The sequence below is a fragment of the Teleopsis dalmanni genome, chromosome 2, assembly GCF_002237135.1.
Source record: "Teleopsis dalmanni isolate 2A chromosome 2, ASM223713v2, whole genome shotgun sequence".
Lineage (NCBI taxonomy): Eukaryota > Metazoa > Arthropoda > Insecta > Diptera > Diopsidae > Teleopsis > Teleopsis dalmanni.
Genome location: NC_051847.1, coordinates 12,830,919 through 12,849,639, shown reverse-complemented (window position 1 = coordinate 12,849,639; position 18,721 = coordinate 12,830,919). Strand labels below are relative to the sequence as shown.

The 18,721-nt window shown below is 30.6% G+C and overlaps 4 protein-coding genes and 1 non-coding gene across 8 annotated transcripts in view; 2 read left to right on the top strand and 3 right to left on the bottom strand.

The window, feature by feature from the left end:
* LOC119673953 overlaps positions 1 to 1,232 on the top strand; it is a 32,224-nt gene extending 30,992 nt beyond the window's left edge. The window contains exons 9-10 of the mRNA XM_038085071.1: positions 515 to 655; positions 738 to 1,232. Of these exons, the coding sequence (XP_037940999.1) occupies positions 515 to 655; positions 738 to 1,196 (600 nt within the window). The 3' untranslated portion in view covers positions 1,197 to 1,232. The remainder of the gene's footprint in view (positions 1 to 514; positions 656 to 737) is intronic.
* Positions 1,233 to 1,464: 232 nt separating this feature from the next.
* LOC119686654 lies at positions 1,465 to 1,563 on the bottom strand. Its single transcript, XR_005253051.1, has one exon. It is a non-coding gene; the product is annotated as a U6atac minor spliceosomal RNA (small nuclear RNA).
* An 825-nt stretch (positions 1,564 to 2,388) lies between these two features.
* LOC119680947 lies at positions 2,389 to 4,163 on the top strand. 2 transcript variants are annotated; one of them, XM_038093984.1, is made up of 2 exons: positions 2,389 to 3,238; positions 3,382 to 4,163. In XM_038093984.1, exons 1-2 carry the CDS (start codon positions 2,485 to 2,487, stop codon positions 4,059 to 4,061), a joined length of 1,434 nt encoding a protein of 477 aa, XP_037949912.1. In that variant the 5' UTR covers positions 2,389 to 2,484; the 3' UTR covers positions 4,062 to 4,163. The 2 variants fall into 2 exon arrangements, with proteins under 2 accessions (XP_037949912.1, XP_037949910.1); XM_038093982.1 differs by having other exon boundaries at positions 2,390 to 3,322.
* A 1,215-nt stretch (positions 4,164 to 5,378) lies between these two features.
* Positions 5,379 to 8,428, bottom strand: LOC119680945 (zinc finger protein 260-like). The gene is made up of 9 exons (XM_038093980.1): positions 8,356 to 8,428; positions 8,097 to 8,280; positions 7,623 to 8,038; positions 7,357 to 7,548; positions 7,124 to 7,290; positions 6,595 to 6,714; positions 6,137 to 6,517; positions 5,558 to 6,068; positions 5,379 to 5,496 (listed from the first exon to the last, which is right to left on the bottom strand). The coding sequence occupies exons 2-9, from the start codon at positions 8,101 to 8,103 to the stop codon at positions 5,440 to 5,442; spliced, it is 1,851 nt and encodes a 616-aa protein (XP_037949908.1). The 5' UTR covers positions 8,104 to 8,280; positions 8,356 to 8,428; the 3' UTR covers positions 5,379 to 5,439.
* Positions 8,429 to 10,452: 2,024 nt separating this feature from the next.
* LOC119680943 (protein transport protein Sec31A) lies at positions 10,453 to 18,182 on the bottom strand. Of its 3 annotated transcripts, none has more exons than XM_038093977.1 (12): positions 18,048 to 18,182; positions 17,609 to 17,841; positions 16,583 to 17,552; positions 16,269 to 16,512; positions 16,085 to 16,194; positions 15,116 to 15,221; positions 13,579 to 14,996; positions 13,087 to 13,269; positions 12,764 to 12,874; positions 12,351 to 12,686; positions 10,834 to 10,905; positions 10,453 to 10,772 (listed from the first exon to the last, which is right to left on the bottom strand). In XM_038093977.1, exons 2-12 carry the CDS (start codon positions 17,803 to 17,805, stop codon positions 10,584 to 10,586), a joined length of 3,936 nt encoding a protein of 1,311 aa, XP_037949905.1. In that variant the 5' UTR covers positions 17,806 to 17,841; positions 18,048 to 18,182; the 3' UTR covers positions 10,453 to 10,583. The 3 variants fall into 3 exon arrangements, with proteins under 3 accessions (XP_037949905.1, XP_037949906.1, XP_037949907.1); XM_038093978.1 differs by lacking the exon at positions 18,048 to 18,182 and adding an exon at positions 17,930 to 17,998; XM_038093979.1 differs by lacking the exon at positions 13,087 to 13,269 and having other exon boundaries at positions 10,454 to 10,772.
* Positions 18,183 to 18,721: the final 539 nt, after the last annotated feature.

Below are 18,721 nucleotides of genomic sequence, written 5' to 3'. Positions count from 1 at the left end.
AACTTCCCCTATTTCAACTATTTCAAAAACTTCAGCACATAATAAAACAAAGTATAAATAAATTGGACTGTCATCAGCTGGGGGACATCTCATGTTGCCAGTGTTTTTTTAACAAAGCTACGAAAGTTTAATTGATTTAGTAGAAGTAAAAATTTGTGTTAGACATATAACTAACAGCTTTTCAACAGCAAAGAATAATGAATGAAGTAATAAAAAAGTGTATTAATTACCTAATGAGTCTCTTTATGTTGTCAGTTCTAAAACCCATTAAACCCATTAGTACTTCTTTAAAAGTCGCTAAGCGCAATTATTTCTGGTTATAACCGACTTAGCTTTTATATAATGTAATGAATAAGCAATGCAAACACTTTCTTCTTAAAAAAGTACATTTAATATAAAACTGCATTTATTTTTTTATTCTAAAAAAAATAGATTTTTTAATAGATATGAATATTTTATTTATAGCTTCACTACAAATATGTTATTAAATAATTTAAATAATGTTTCTTTTCAGGGCAAATGTCTTTGCGGGCAATACATACGAGCGCGTCTTAGACGGGCTGGAGTACTCAATAGAAAGGCAACACAACGTTTACGTTCCATATTGGAGCCTTCCTCAGATATTGTATATGAAGTGTTTCCAGCCTTAAATAGTGTACGTTTTCTATATATAATATACACATAATTATATTAAATATATATTATTAAAATAATAACAATATCTTATTATCTTACAGATGGGTGAAGAGCTGGAACGTATGCATCCACGCGTTTATACCAATGTCTCGCGGCAATTATCCCGTGCACCATTTGGTGAACTGGAAGATAGTGATACAGCGCCTATGCTGTTAAATTTAGTGGCCAAAGATCTCTTTCGTTCAAGTGTAACATGGGGCAAAATAATATCGATATTTGCCGTTTGTGGTGGTTTTGCCATCGACTGTGTAAGGCAGGGTCATTACGATTATTTACAATATTTAGTTGATGGCATGGCTGAAATAATCGAAGATGATCTGGCATATTGGCTAGCGGATAATGGTGGTTGGTTGGGCTTACAACGTCATATACGTCCACAGGTTGGGCAATTTACCTTTCTCGGTTGGTTGTCGTTGTTCGTGGCTGTGTCTTCGGGCGTATATGTTATCTCAAATTTTATTAAGCATATTGGTTGCCATTTGTATTCATTGTTATTTTAATGAGTAGTCAATTTATATTTAAATTTTATTTAGTTTGTTTATGTTATATTTTATTAAACTCATTGCATTGTTTATTAATAATAATTAATTAATTAGTTAAGTTGCCCATAAAGCTTAGTCTTGATTCCTTTCTTAACTAAAATATTAAAATAATTTTAATTATTTAAAATGTTTAAATAAAAGTTTTATTAACAAAACATCGCACTGATACATATATTTCAATGTTTAATCGATTTATATTTAATTATCCATCAAATATATTTATAAAAAAAACTGGCGGTCGGAACTTGTCTGTGCCTGTTCCGACCATTTATGTGTTCCATCCTTGTCTAGGGGAGTGCTAACTTGCTCTCCTTCCAAACAACACAGCATGGCAAGTTTCATTGCAGTATTTATTAGAAATATTTATAGAAATTACACATGAGAATTATAAATATACAAATCATTTATATTAATACTATTTATAGAACATTAAACAGTGTTGTAAAAGATTTAAATAATTATTAGAAATATTTACATATGCAATACATATATATTTTTTTCGATTAACTACCCTAAAATTATGACTCTTTATATATCCATATTAATGTATTTAATAATTTGTTGGACAATTACAAAAAAAAAAATTTATTCTATATAAAACACTAATTGACTCCACAGATAAAAAATAAAAAAAAAGTTTTGCAAAATTAGTTACAAATCCAGCAATAATATAATATAATAAATCAACTTCCTATGTATCTATACCTTTCTTTTATTACATAGTATCAGTTAGCAGCTGTATATATTGAATGTATCACATACTTATTCAGTAATAATTTCTTTATAATATGTTTAGTCATATGATAATAATAACCACATTCAGTTCAATTTTTTGCATCGTAATATCATGTAATACACATAAGCACAATTCGATGTTTTCCTAAATTTCATCATATCTAACAGTATTTCGAGAAAACAACAAGAGACTTTTGCATTAAAAACTAAAAATGTTCTATTGAACAACAAAATTTGACAGATAGAGAGTAAATCTAGATTGAATACAGATTTATCCATTGAAAACGGCAATACATTATTCGAAAAACTGTTATACTTTATATAATTTGTGTACAACACTTAAAATAAAAATACAACCTAGTGAAAAACATAATCTATGGCAGAAGTTGCTTTGTATTATGACAGTTCTGGTTTAAACTTGTAATTATTTTGTTGCTTTATTTCATGATTTTAAGCATTTTGATATTTCAAGACAAAATTAAAATTTTAATAAAAATATTTAAGTGCAGAAATGTTTGCGTCAGTCGGTTGCGATGATATGTTACCGCGTGCCGCACCTAAACCAAGCGATATGACCGAATCTGTTGTTGCACCAACTGTGCCTGAAGTTTCTTTATTGCAAGAAAGTTTAAAACAACCTCCAACGAATGCAATGCCAATAAAACCTGCAATTAAATCTTACTCAGAATTCAAAAAAGCGGTTTTACCAAGAGTTACCTTCACTTCACCTGGACTAGACCCACCTGCCGTTAGCGCAAATAAAGATCTAAATTTCAATAAATGTGATCTTAACCCATTACGGCCAGCAATAAGTGCAACAACACTTTCATCTGCTAATTCCAACAATAACATGATTGACATAATTACATCAGTAAAACCGAACTTAACACCACCTAGCAACAATACTTTTTATAGACGTAGCTTAGAGAGTGCCATTACATACCCAAGTCAGCATGAATTAAATTTAATCAATAGTAATTTTGCACTGCAGCAATTACATGAACAACAAAGACGTTCAATTGAGCGAATTATGCAAAATACAACCCAGGCCATTAAACCGAAAAATGATATCCTAACCATTTGTGCCGGCACACAAACTGATGCTTCTTCCACAACAACGACTACGAATGAAACGTTAACAGAAGCACTTAAAAACCTTGCAAGTAAGGATGCAGTTGCAGAACTTACGCTCAAAGTTGAAGCCATGCAAAGAAACCAAGAACGCTTGATACAAATTTGTGAGCTGTTATTATTGAACAGCCAGCGTAAGTCGGAAGAGAACTATTTGTCTGCTAAAAACTCTTTCAAAGATACTGGTACACAATGCGCACTACTCAACACACAACATTGTAAACTTATTTCTTTTTTGCAAATATTTTTTTATAATTTTATAATTTTTTTATTATAGCGAAGCCAAGTGTAACCAATGGTGCAATTATTGATGTGCAATTTGAGAATGATAAATACGCTATAGTGCAAAATACGAAGCAAAAGCAGCTGCAGGATGCCTTACAATACCAGTCTCCCGTAACAAAACCAGTAGCACAATCTACAGCGTATCACGCCAATTCGCCGTTACAAAACGGTGTAAATAGTAGGTTTCCGCACCAACAGAATGCAAATCCTCTAAATGATCTGGAAAAGCGAAGCAGTGATCGAAGTTTAGTAATGAATGAATTGGCTATGAAGTACTTAACAAATGAGAAAATTACCGAAATGATGAAAGAAGTAAATTTAGGTTCCACAACACCAGAACTACAGCAAACTCCATTACGGAATATTGAAAATATTGATAAAGGTATTTGTGACTTATCGAATGCTTCTTACAGATACTTGAAGAAATATAGACTTTTACCAGAAGAAAATAATGAATATAATGCTGGAACATCACCAGTAGTAAATGGACAGCACGACTTAACTAAATCGCCAGTTATATTAAAACAAAAGCAACAAAATTTTTCTCCCTTAGCGAGATCACAACCACAACAATATTCTCCATATCAAGGACCATGTTCTCCAATGTATGGAAGCGGGAAAACAGATCATATAGATTTAGATAATATTAGAAAACAACCAAAGTTTTTATGAAAAAACTGTTTCAAAAATGTTTAATATAAATGGATTACTCAAGTTGTATGTTTTATGTAGGTAATGTACTATTTAAATTATTTTTGCATGATAATTTAAAATAACGACTTAATACAATTGATAAATTAATCAGTTATATTTAATATAAAATCGAAGTTTATTATGAATAAAAGATCAATTTTTTTATAATTAATCAATCAATAAATAAAATTAAAATATTTTTTTATGCAATAAAGTTTTAAAAGAGCATCTATTTGTTACGTTATTTTATTGAAATACAAAGGGGCATACAGAGCAGAAGATATAAGACGCTCGTAAAAGCGGAAAAAGAATGATATGGTATTGGTAAGTGGAATGTTGTGTTGAATGAAAAAGGAGGCAAATAAATTAATTAAAAATAATGATGGATGCTAATTGAAACTTGGATTAAAATGAAAGAACCAAGCCATTTCAATAACACAATTCTGTAAGTCTTCAATTTATGTATATTTGGACATAAAAACAGATGAACTACGCAATAAATAACAAAGCTACAGTTAGGACACACATTGAAAATTAACGTAATTTAAACATGAGAAGTAATTATTTAGCACATGACTTATTTGTGATCTCAATTAAACGAGAGCATTTCTTGCCGTAAGATGAAAATATTTTATATATTTTAAAAATTTCGGTCAAAATACTTTTCAAAACTGTGCTGCGCTTCAAGGAGTCTGTTTTATTATAATTGAAAATAACAAGTAATACTCTAACGGTGCTCATTGCTCTACACTAACATTCGATAAACTCTTCAGTATTAAGCTAACTAAACTAATCTTAACCGTGCTTGAATGTATGTGTATAGGAAAATATAATAAAGTGTTGATTTAATCATATTTTTAACCGCCTCAAAAGTATTATAAAATATCACTCCTAAAACTTGAGTGAGCTCTGCGAAAACTGATACAAAAACCAAACCAGGCATATTTACATTCATTCTGACATGTTTTTCTAGATTCCATACATATGTTCTACATATCCCACTGTTTACTCTTTAATTAACTCAAAACAATTTGCATATATAGCAGTCAAACATTATTCGAGCATCATATGGTATTTAAGTATTTGCTGTTAGGAGTATTAGAAATATAAAGCAGATCTGCTGTTCGAATAGCTCTGGGTAGCTATTCCGAATATTTGAAGGCTTAGATCCAAGCGGTACAATTCAAATATACGCAAACTACTCGAACATTTCTATATACTTTAATAATTCACAGTTGATGATGAACTCTATAACGAATTATAATAACTAAAAATTAAAATTAAATGATACAAGGTTTTATTTTAGTTTAAATATTCTAAACAGTAAATCTATATATGTACAATAAAATTAGAAAATTCAATTGGTTAACCAATCCGTGATTATTTCTTCTGTTCTGAAATGTTCTCCATTGATCTATTCACAAATAAATTGAAAATTAATATCTAGCAACACTACATTGCTATTTCAAATTTACCTCATTTGGCATATCTTCATCAATGTTATCATTGTATTCCTCTAAACATGCGGTTAATTGTCTAGTAGCTGTTTTAGTTTCTTCATCGCCATCTGATTCTATGAATTGTTCATTAGAATTATCACTCAATGCTTCATCGATATTAATTTCGACAGTATTTGCTTTATCTATCATCTGATTAGCAATTCGTGGTTCTATGTTATGTTGATCAGTCATGTGGTAGGTCAGTGCAAATGCGCGTGCATACGCGGCACCACATATCTTGCAGGAATGTTTTAAATTTTCATTTAACTTAGTTCCTTGTTCATGTGTTTTCATATGTAACTTCACAGCATACAATGTGGCAAATGGACGGTTGCAGACAGTGCAGTTGACTGGCTTATTATGTGTATGCTTGTGCATGCATAACTGCACAGACGTGCGATAGCCTTTGCCACACTTATCACACTTATATTTACATTCAGTATTGTGTGTATTTATGTGATGTGAATATGTTGCTTGAGATTTATAACTGAAAAATAAAAAGAAAATTAAATGTTGTAATAATACCAATACACAACAATAGATTCGATTGCCTACCGTTTTTTACAAATTTCGCACACAAATGGTCGGATGTTTGTATGAGTCCGTAAGTGTAAGGTAAGGGAATAGCCAACTCGGAAAGTTTTACCGCATACTTCACACTCGTATGGTTTTTCACCTGTATGTATACGCTCATGCATGACCTTTTCATGTGGCCGTGGAAACACACGATCACAGTACTGACAAGCAAATATACGCCCAGGTTTTAAGTGTTTACTGCCTTTTTGTATTGGTCGCTCCTTAGCTTTACTAGCATGCATTTTTTGGTGCAAGTTGTAATTCAACTCCGTATCAAATCGACGATTGCATATATTACAAGTGAAACTTTTAACGTTCAAATGCATATTTTTATGTACGGCTAGAAGTTTTTGATCAAAACTGTAAAAAAATAATATAAAAAAATAAATTAAAAAATAAAATAAAAAACAAATTTAAAATTACACTATTAATGATACCTTTTATTACAAATTTCGCAATGAAAGAGGTTCATATCTGTATACTCGTTTTTTGTTACAGAGGAAAGAGCCTGCTCAATAGTTTTTTTCGGACGAGTTTCGTGAACCTTCATATGAAGCCTATATTAAAAGAAATGCATGTTATAATAAATTTAATATGATTTAGTTAATACTAATAAAACTAACATACGTTGTTTAGATTGAGTATAATTAATTTAAGAAACCGTGGCTTAAATCATGCTTAAAATTGGACATATATTAAAAATGTTCAAAATTTTGTAACAACAAAACAGTTTATACAACACAACAGTTTAAACAATCTTACCAAATACTTAAAGCTACTTAAACAACTAATAGCAATTTGAAAACAAATGTAATGTTTATAATAGGAACAACAATAATGTAAATAAAAAATTTATATAAATACATAAATTGTTAATTCTTATTGAAATTCTCTGAAACTTTATTCGTGATTATCTTAAAACTATGTACCTACATATGTATAGTATTTTATTCATATAAAACTTACTTTAAATTTTTTTCGCTGCAGAAAGTAGTATTGCACACATTACACGTAATTTCTGTTTCTAGATTTCCAGAACTAGATGCTGAGTTTGTCTTTTCCGTATGTACACGTGTGTGAATTACAAGGCCTTTCAATGTCTTAAATATCCTATTGCAATGAACGCATTCAAACTACAGAATATAAATAAAAAATTAAATATTAGCAATAATCATTAATCAATATAATACAAATAATACTTTATTTTCGCAGACTGGTGTATGTTCGTGATAACTGGGTAGTGATGAAAATTTTTTTCCACAGTTTGGGCAGTAAAATTCCACAAGTTTTTTTATTTTATTGTCAATGGCTTTCTTAAATTTTTCACAAACATGTTGAGCTTTTCCGCTGGCATCATTGAACGTACGTTTGCAATCAAGACATTTATAATTCTTGTGGTTTATCATTTAAATTAAAATATTTATGTTAATTATTAGCACTAATATTATTGTAATTTAATACATACATCATTTGGCAAAAATTCACATTCGCTTTCTTCTTTAATTTCTTTAATTTTAGTCTTAATTGGCTTTATATCTTCATCAGGGGCTTCTGTTTCAACATACTCTATTATTTCATATTCAAAGTTATCATTGTTGTTATCGTCATTTGTAATTTCGTCGTGCACTACATTCCACTGTTGCTCTAACTCTTGCTCATTAACCGACAATTGTTGGTTGTTCATTTGTGAATCATAAATATCCTCATCTATCATTTCCTCAACGCTATACTCGAGATATATTGAATCATCATTATCCTCAAAATATTTCACTTCGTACATCACATTTTCTGACAGTTCAACATTAGAGGGTAATGTTTGCCTTTCATAGACTTCCTCTATTTCATCTCCATCATAGCTTATAATATTAAAAAGAGTGTTTTCTGAAATGTCATTATGTTTTTAATTGCAAATATTATAATGTGGAACATACACACTTACCAGACATGGTTCGGGTTAAATTTAGTTAAAATACAAAGTAGTTTAAAATTTTCTGGGATTAATATTTCAACTTGTTTATTGAACAACGATTCACTCCAAGTTTTTTGAACACTAAATCAAACAAAAATCAGAATAGAATCACGACCAACTTCACGCGTTCTCGCTTTTCTAAAGACAAGTCAAACTGTCAAAATTGACAGCAAAAATAAAAAAGTAAATTAGTGTTGCCATACATTTATAATGAAAAAACACCACGCACTCATTTTACATATATATAATGCTATTAGGTGCATTCGACCGTTCCGAAGTCAGACCGCTTCACCTATTATTTTGACACTAGCTTAAATACATTTTACATTAAAAGAGTTTAAAATAATTTTAGTAAGCATGATTACTTCTAATAATTGCTTGAATACTTTAAAAATGATTTAAAAATTTGAGTGCCAGATATTAGCTGATATTAATATTGAAAACGCATAATTTTTATACGTAAATACTCTGCTTATATATTCAGACTATAGTACTTTTATTTACAAATAAAATCCACATAAAATTCATGAAAACATCTGCGAGATAAGCATTTACTTCTTTTAAGTTTGTTAATTAAGTAGAGTGCCTCGAATACGGCAAAATTGACTCATTCGGGCTATGCCGAAAATGCATGTTATACGGGGTTCACATTACGAACTTTAATCAATTAAGTTTGCTAAAGTTGATTTAGCGTTTTCATTACCGATTAGGTTTTTCATTTTGACAGTTGTTACATATTTTAATATATTGATCAGTAATCGGCTGGAAATGTTATTATGGAAACCAGGGTTGTTATTTAAAAATAAATATTGAAAAATAAGGTCTGTTCCACGAGTTAATCGTAGTAGCTTTGGGTATTCAAGATCTATGTGCATCGTTGAATGTGCATCATTGCAAACTCAAACAATCGTGAATACATTTTTTGCATATTAGTCTTGCATACACTTAGAACAGCTGATTTTTGTTTTTGTATTTATTTATTTGTAACTCAGATTCGATTTGTATAATTTTAACGATGCCAAGAAAAAGTGAAAAGCAAAATATATTGAATACTGTGCTGGATTTTCCTGTTGCAGAATGAATGGGTAATTTAGATTTATATTTGCATTTATATGTATAGGTATAAATACAAAATCAAACAATTGTCAACAAAGTTTGACAGTTTTGCTAAAGTATTGCCCAGTGAATAGTAAAAACAAGTAGTATCATTCACAATAGAGTCTTGAAAATCACATATGCAAGAGGTAATTGATGTTGAAAATATGGTCTTGCATATTGCCTTGGTAATCAATTGCAGAAACATAAAAAAGGCAATTGTTTTTGTAAAATCAAATAAAATTTTTCACATGCAACGATGCACAGAGATCTTGAAAACCCCTAATTAAATTTTTACGATTTTCTACATCAAAAAAATTTGTTGTGAAAGCAAAACTTGTATACAAAATTTTTTTGAATGTTAAAAAATTATATTGATATTTATAGCGGGATAGTTACAGTTAAGTGAAGTGGGTTTTTAGAAACTCATATTTCTTTTCAAAAATAATGATGCTCTTTGTGAACCTTGAGAGAATTACCTTTCAAATTATTTACATAAGGTATAATATACTAGTTGGAAATTGGTTGTGGGAGAATCTGATATTTACAATTTTATTGCATCGAGAGGGTTCAAAACTACAATATTTTTGACAAAGAATTTAATTTCTCTGTATAATTTGATTGGTAAATAAATTTAAATATACTATTAGTAAGAAGACATAGCTTTCAATAATTGAACTACAAGTCATGGTTACAATTTAGTAGCAAAATTTTTTTAATGAAATATATAACTACTCTTACCGTTAAATTTATATTCATATAGTATTGATTTGTTATCGGAAAAGTTTCTTTTATAAAGGGAAATAATAATTTTATTTTTATTGCATTATTATACTTAATTTATTGTTTTTGTTATGCATTAAATGCATTTTTTATACATAAACTGAACAATAGATAAGATACGATACATACAACATATAAAGAGGATTACTTTTCATATACCTAGTGCTTGAATATAAATCGAAATACATCCTTCCTATGGCAATGACTACAAAATATTGCTATTGTATTATTTATGTACGATACAGTTTATGAGTTTCCTAAACTTTTAATCCCCTTATATATTAAAAATTATATACTATAATTTAAGGAATTTGATATATATAAGATAACTGATATGGAAAAGCACACCAAAAAATATATACTTAAAATGAACGCAATAATAAAAATATGCAAATTTGATTTAATATATATATTAAGAAGGTACAAACAAAAAGTTCGTTTAAAAGTTTAAATGGAATTAGTTGTAATAAAAATAAAATACAATAAGACAAAAAATAAAACTACTACAATGAACATAATCATAAATGGTTAATAAGGATATTATTCCATAATAAGTATCCATATAAATTGAATAACTTTTTATCGTAGATAAATTTGTAATTCGGAAGCTGATTGTATGAGCACTTTAAGGCCTGGCATAAAGCCGGCACATTGTGAAAAATCTGATCCAAACGCTATCTGAGTATGAGTTTGTAAAGCATTTCCATAGTCACCTACTTGTATGTACTGTACTATTTCATTCAGTGCTGTTATCGTTATCGGGTTGAGCTGTAAGTAAATGGTTGTTAAAAATTGTTTAAAAATTTATAAATTATTAAATCATACATACCCTGCTCTCCCTCAAACAATCATAAAGATTTTCTAATCGTTTAACAACATCAACAAATTTTCTTTTCATACGCTGAAATTTTCAATTAAAATAATTATAATTATATAATCTTTGATTGTATTTATTTTTAGAAGAGAATAGTCTTTAAATGATTATTTTTTAATAGTACAAAAAGTATATGAGTAAATCAGTTTTTATGCTCATAAATGAATTAATAAAAGCGAATTGCGAATATTATTGAATTAATTATCATGAGAGAAACGCTAAAAACGATTTTCTGTTTAAAAGTTATAAAAAACAAAAATAATGAAGATGCGAACAATATAGTTTATATAATACGGATTATTGTTCAAAAGTCGCGTATTTAAAGGATTAATAAATAATATTTTATTTTAAAAAATATATGAATTTCATAGAATTTCTTATCATTTAGAAAAAACCGTTTTTAAACAGTTTTATGAAAACTCCATTTTGAAAGGGAAGGAGTGAAAAGGGAAAACAGTGGGATTTGGGAAAGTAAGTTTGCTGAAGATTCTAAATTTGTATCATTAAAAATAAAAAAATTCAATAGAAAAATGCTATATCAACAATTCAAAACGTCAAATTTTTAAACTTTAACCCATTATTATCAAGGACCCAAAAGCATAGGAGAAAAATGGGTTGTAGACTTCACCTCATCCTCAAATTATCTCAAAAGCCGAAAAATCAATTTTGAGAAACTATACATCGTTTTTGTCACACAGTAAGCAAATATAGGGATGCAAGTGGCAGAAGTGCGTGCCTCAATGAGATAGTGATGCGAATATAAAGTTTAGTCTCCTCAATATTCAACCTCACCTACAACTGGTGTATCCTGTTCTCGCATACGAGACTCTGGCGACCGAGCACAGGCGCTATAATCTGAAAACACCCAGCAGAGGGGAAACTATAGCTACCAAATACCAATGTTATCCCTAGATCTGCAGGGAATCTGGTCCTCCAGTTTGGGGGTTGATCACAATGTCAGCAGCCTCGCATCGGAAAATAAACAGTTGCTACGCAACCTTCTTTAAAGGAGGCTAAAAATAAAAATGCCTTCACGGTTTTCTATTTTCCAAATAGGTAAATTCGAATAGTTTTAATGAAACGTTATTAATTAATCTTATTGTATTAAGTATCATTAAGCTAATGATATTGCTTCGAATTAAATGGTATATAATTTATCAGCTCTAATTTAAATACTCTAATGAAACATTTTTTTAATTCGAAAGTCAAAAGAATCAGTAATAATTATTTACTGTGAAATAAAAATTCTATTTAACAAGAATGATTATTCTCTACTTTCTAGGAGCAGTCACAACTGCAATCACAGTTTCAGGATAAGCAAAGACAGTGATCCAAACAAACCTCTACAAGTACCGGTTAAACTAGCCGAAATATAACAATTATTTTTCTGTTATTTAGGCAACAAAATAATAACGCTGGGCTGAACAAAATGTAACAATTTTTGAAAATGAAATATGAGTGAAAATACATACAGGATCAGATGCCGCTGTCAAACATTGATTTTTCAGTTCTTCTAATACAGTTTGTAAGTATATGTATTCTTCTGGTAGTGGTGGCTTTTCTTTTGGAGGCTCTGGCTGCCTTTGTATGGGTGCTGGTTGCTCTATGTATCCTACATTTTGTGTTTGTGTATTCCAAGTTTGTGGTTGTGTTGGCACACCAGTTGGTGCAAAATTCGTTTGTTGTGGATATGGTCGATTTCCAATAGGATTATTATTTTGTTGTATGGTTGCATTCGCAGCGGGATTTAAATAACCTCCCATATTCCCTGTCGGAATTGGAGGTGGCATACCAGACATTGCATTATTCTACCAAAAAAAAAAAAACAAAATGATTAAATATTTTTGTAATATTTAATACAAATTTCATTAAAATAATTACATACCTGATATCCTGCATTAGGATCCATATAACCATTTTGATTTTGATTAGGATCAACACCAAACAATGGATGTGTGATAGGCGAAGCCGTAGTATTTGTTTCAACTTTTTTTGCCTACAAAAAGAACAGAGTTTAATAATAAATCTAAACAGTAAAATTAATTAATACAAAATCAAACAGCATTTTTGTTAAGGAACGGTTTTTATAATTACCTCTGAAAAATTTAGTAAAAAATTTCAAACCAAAGCAATTTTAAACAACATATAAAACATTAAATTAATAAAACGTGAAACAGATAATACCAACTAGAAGCTTGGGTGGAATACCTGATATAAGAACGTTTCTTGAAAAAGAGGACTAAAATAATTCGGCGAAAAGGCGTTATTATAGTTCAAGGAATTGCTAGAATTTAAACAAACGCCTTTATCCTTTTCTTGATCAATTATTTTTTGCCATTTGCGTGTGCCGGCATGTTTTGCGTGCATCTCTTTATTACTTGTGATATAGGTCTAAGCGATAGAAATAAATTTAGTTTAAAAATTAATTAAATTAAAAATTTAAAATCTGTTTATTAAGTATCAGGAGTGTTTCGTGAAAAAACTTTTTCACATTTTTAATCAATGTGTAAAATCAGAACCGGTATCTTTCAATTATATGATGTCTTTTATATCAAAAAAAAATATTGTATTCCATACTAAGTGTAGGCCTAATTAATTCATTAGACTTTGTCATTTTCTCCTTCCAAATTGTTAAATTAAATAATCAAAATATTTCTTTTTCTTATTTTAAAGTTACAAATTTTTACAGACTTCACTTACCGCTCGTGTTGTTTTCAAAGCTGGAGGATCATTCCAGCCTGGTGGTGGAGTAGGATTTCTTTGAATATTCTGCATTGGTGGTGGCGCTACTTGTTGATTTTCAATAGGCGCTGCACCAGGCATGTAAGCATTACCATAAGGTGTGTTTGTATATGAACTGGGTTGCATAACAGTAGGCTGTTGTTGTAGAGGTGCATGTGCTGCAGAAATGGGATTGGCATTGAAAGCATTATTATTGTAAGGTGTTTGCATGGGCATAACTGGTGGTGCGGGATTGTATGTATTGCCATAACTACCCATTGGAGCTGCTACTGATGGATCTAGCACATATTTCGAACGTGATAATATACCACCGGCAGTGTTACTGTTACCGCCCTGCGAACTGGCATTACTGGATGGTCTTGCAGGCTGTGCTAATGGCGCTTCATGTTGTACTGTTGCTGGTTTGGCTACTCCAGGCGGTACCGCCGGATTTACTGTTGGCATAGGGTTAAACACGGGTGCTGCAGGCATTTGCGGTACAGCTGCTGGTGTTTGCCATGTATTTGTTGCATACTGATTTTGTAATAAATTGTTTGCAATTGGTGCATTTCCATAATTGTGAGTGGTGCTTGGCTGAGAAAATGAGCCACGTTGTTGCTGTTGTCGACCATACACATTTGTTTGCGGTTGTTGAATTTGATTATATCCTTGTGTTGGTAATGCCATAGTTGGCTTACTATGCACTATATTATGAAGGCGTTCGCGTAAATCATATACGTCAGGATGATCACTATTTCCTAATGCTACAATATATGCCAAAGCAGCTGTGAGTGCACCTTGAGAAGCCAGTAACCCACCGTATTCTGAGATGAAATCTGCAAACCGACCGTTCAAATCTAAAGCTATGCCCTGTCTTTCTAATGATTTGCTCATCAACATTACTACTTCAGCTAATTCTTGCAGTTCTGTTGTATTTGGTTTATAACTTGTGTTTTCTTTTTCCAAGTGTTTTAGCTGATACCATGCGGTAACAAACTTATCGATGTTACCAGCACATACAAAGCATAACATAGCTGTTTGGGTATATTCAATTGATGTCGAGCATTCGTTTAATAGGCGATCGCCTAATCGTTCACATATATCAAGAGCCTTTCGTTCACTATGTTTTAATGCAGCTATAAGTACTTCTTTCCATGAATCGACTGTACAGCGTGAAACAAGATCGACCCAGTCTCGTGTTACTAAAGCCAAAATTACGTTGGAAAGTTCAGTGTTCTGTTCTCGCAACAAACGGTTTTGTATTTTTGTCAGAAATTCAATACCAGCTGAAGAGGCTATAATGAGTGCTTCCGTTGTACGCTTAGATTCAATGCATAGTTCTACAGCAGCTTCTAGATTGCCTGTTAGCAATGCCTCCGTGATCAAACTATCAGGATCTAAAAAGAAATTTGTTCCAATTAAAGTAAATAGATAGAATATATGTAAAGTTTGTAGTGAAAAACTTAGAAGAGTGTGCAAATTACAAATTTTCCAAGTTTTACATTGTTTCTCTTACGTTCGCCACATGGAATTTTAAATTGAGCGAGCGGTTTCTGCACAGCTTCAATTTGTTTCTGCGCTGCTGCGATGCCATCAAATACAGCGTTATTATCAACAATTTGCTGTAAATGGAAGAAAATAAATAATTTGAAAATTGTTAACAAAATCTTATTTAAATCAAAATCTTTAAACTTAATTAATTTAAAGTTAATTAATTTAGTCTTACCGATACATCAGTACTAATGTCGGTGCTCTGATCGCACTCTACTTCCGATGAGTCACTCTGCTGAGTGAATTGTAAATGAGTAGCATTTTAAACGTATGAAGAATTCAAAAATGAGTTATTATTAATTAAAATGAATGCGATATGTGTTATATAATTTAAAGATCACTATATGAAGATAACGTAATATGTGCATGCCTTAAGCTGACACAAGAATACTTTCATTTAAATAGCGATAACAGATTGGATGCTGTATTGTATGAAGAAATTAAGCTAAGTACCGCAATAGAAGTGATAAGCGGACATTTGCTTTTCGTTCTTATCATATTTAGTAGAATACAATAATATAAAATAATTTAAAAATAATTTCTATATTAAATAAACCCTTTTTATCATTGAATTACAAACTATATTTTTATACATTAATTACATGTTGACAGAATGTATTTGTTACGATTTAAAAAACCGAATGAGGAAAAGATTTCACCAATTTTAACAAAGTAGTCTGTTCTACTTAAAATATTATTAATTCACCTATATTCATAAAGTTTACATAACCAATATTTAAGCAGATTGATAGAAATGATGAAGAATTAGACTTAGATGAAAAATAAATTAATATTAATACATAAAAAGTTATTATTCAAAATTTCTTCTTTAATACACTTCTTAATTAATGCACATAAATCTTATTATTCATATTTTTAAAATAAATAATATTTGTATAATTTGTAGTTTTTGTTTTTTTGTATAGCCACTTACATGTGTCAATGTAGAAATATGATTTGTTAACTGGTCCACATCATTTTCTGCCTGCTGATCTTCTTTTATGTATTTCGAAAATTTATTATCAATGTCATCTTTATTATATCCTTAATTAAATATAAAAATAAAATAAAAAAATAGATGTTGATTTTTAATAAGAAAAGAAATAAAATTAAAATACCTAGCAGATTGAGCATTTCTTCTTTAGGATCCAGTTCAAAAGTGGCTTTTATGAAATACCAAAGATAACGTCCGTTTTGATCTGGCATTTGATCGGCACGTTGTCGACAATATTCAACATAGTTTACCTCTTCTAAGGAACGCTCTAGCGTATTAGCACGCTCAACAAGTTCCGGTTCCGTGATCACTTGTGATATATTCACAGTTTTTGATTTGGAATTAAAATGCACAAGTTTGCCTCCGAACTAATCAAGAAAAATAAATATTAAAATATTTATTAATAAAGTAAAAAATAAGAATAGATAAAAAATTTACACCAAATGAAACTGCACATGGTCTTTTAATCCATTTCGGTGCACGTTTTAAGTCTTCATATACAATTGGGGCTGATTGTTGTGGTGTTGGAGCTTGCGCTAATTGATCCATACCCGGAAAAGAATCAGCAATTTTATTTGAAGTTTGCACTTGTTGCTGTCTACCCCCAAAAAGTGAATAAATGGAAACATTCCCATCAAGGCTAGAGCTGGCAATTAGGGCTGGATTTCGTGGACACCATTGCACATTTGAGTACCATGTTGCTGTTGTTGCCACTTCAGACAATATTTCTCCCTCAGGTATTTCAGTGTTTGGATTCCAACAATAAATGCGATTATCTTTGCCACATGAAACCATTAAATCAATATCACGAGGGCACCATGACATTCCAAGCACGCCACGTTGATGAATTTGCATAGTTTTCGCAGGAGCTGTTGCATAACGTAAGTCCCATAATTGTACAATAGGTGCTTGATCATCTTCAGATGCTAACCATACTTGCGTGGCTACATCTGGATGCCATTGTATAGCGTGCCAACGTACACGAGATTGCGTATCCGAAAGTTTTATTATTTGTTCACTTTTCCGTAAGTCCCAAATAACACAACGTGAACTAAATACCGATGCAAGTATGTGCTGAACTTGACGGTTCCATGAAACATTTTGGACATCTTCCAACGGTTGAGTTTTAGTGCCTGGATTCATATGTGTGGACGTGTTGTTTAAGTCCCAAATAAATATCTCAGATTCCGATGCGCATGAAGCAAGTAAATTAGTTTGGAAAGGATTTACATCTAGACCAGTTACTGGACCACTATGTTTATCTTGACGTGCGATTAAACCCTCTTCATTTGCCAGCACTTTTGCAGCAGAATAAATCATGACGTGTCCACCTTCACATCCACCAACGATTAAACCATTTTTGTGAGCTCCATCGAAGCCAGTTGAACTCCATATAAGCTTTTGGAATCTTGATCAATATAAAAAAATTAAACAAATTCGAAGAAATATTAAAATCTCACCTACCTGTACTGACTCGGAAGACTGGCTTTTAGCTCAAGGTCGTAACTCGGGTCGCTAAAATTTGTCGAATAAATCTCTAAAGCAGAATTCGCATTTAAATCTAATTGTTGTGCAGCTGTACCAGCCGCGAGATATATTGGATTTTGTGGTAAGGGAGACCACGCAATATTTACAATTTTTTGTAATTCCTTTATTTTCATTTTCAACGATGAGTATTGCACAGTTTATCGTCTAATCTGAAATCGACAATAAAGAGTTTTGTAAACTATGTAAAATAATATTGTTTTGTTTTTAATAAACACTTTCGTTTACAAAACAACATACACCGCCGGCCCAGTTAAAAACGACCTCGTCATCAATTTCGGAGATTTAATTTTAACTTTGAATTTTCGTATTATAGCTCGATTTTATACGAAGAATAATATATTTTTATATTACTTACTAGTTTTGCACTACTTTAAGCATAAATATACAATTTAATATTTATTAAATTGTTGAAAATATTTAATAAACCAATTGCATCCGTCTGAATATTTTTCAGAACTTTGGAAAGTCTATTCTCATCACTATAAAAAACGTCAACATTTCCAATTTCCAACGTGGCATATAATCAGCGATTAACCATAGCATACGGAAGGATTAGTCATTACAATATTTATTTCTAAAATGTTTAAAAATTGTTGTTGTTATTAACGCATATTGTTGTACTGAATTCTTGTCATTGTAGCAGCATGTTAATATCATGTTTCCACTGCAACTATAACTACTTATGTCAATGATATTAAGATTTGGTCGTTTCCATTAGCATAAGCTAATTTATGCATGTGAAATAGCTTATTTGCATTTTATATATAGAATATGTGACAAACATTTGAAATTTATTCTTAAAGGATCCTAATTTATTCGACATATAAGTAGCAATGATTTATGTTTCATTCATATTTAAGTAAAAATATACTAATAACATTCAATATTGTGGTGTGGATATAGTTTAATAATCAAGTTACTAAAAATTTTGGAAATTACCTTTAACCGCTATTTAGAAATGAAAACTTCAATACTAAGAACAAGATTCAAACACTACTATTCACCAGCTAGAAATTGCACAAAGCCAGG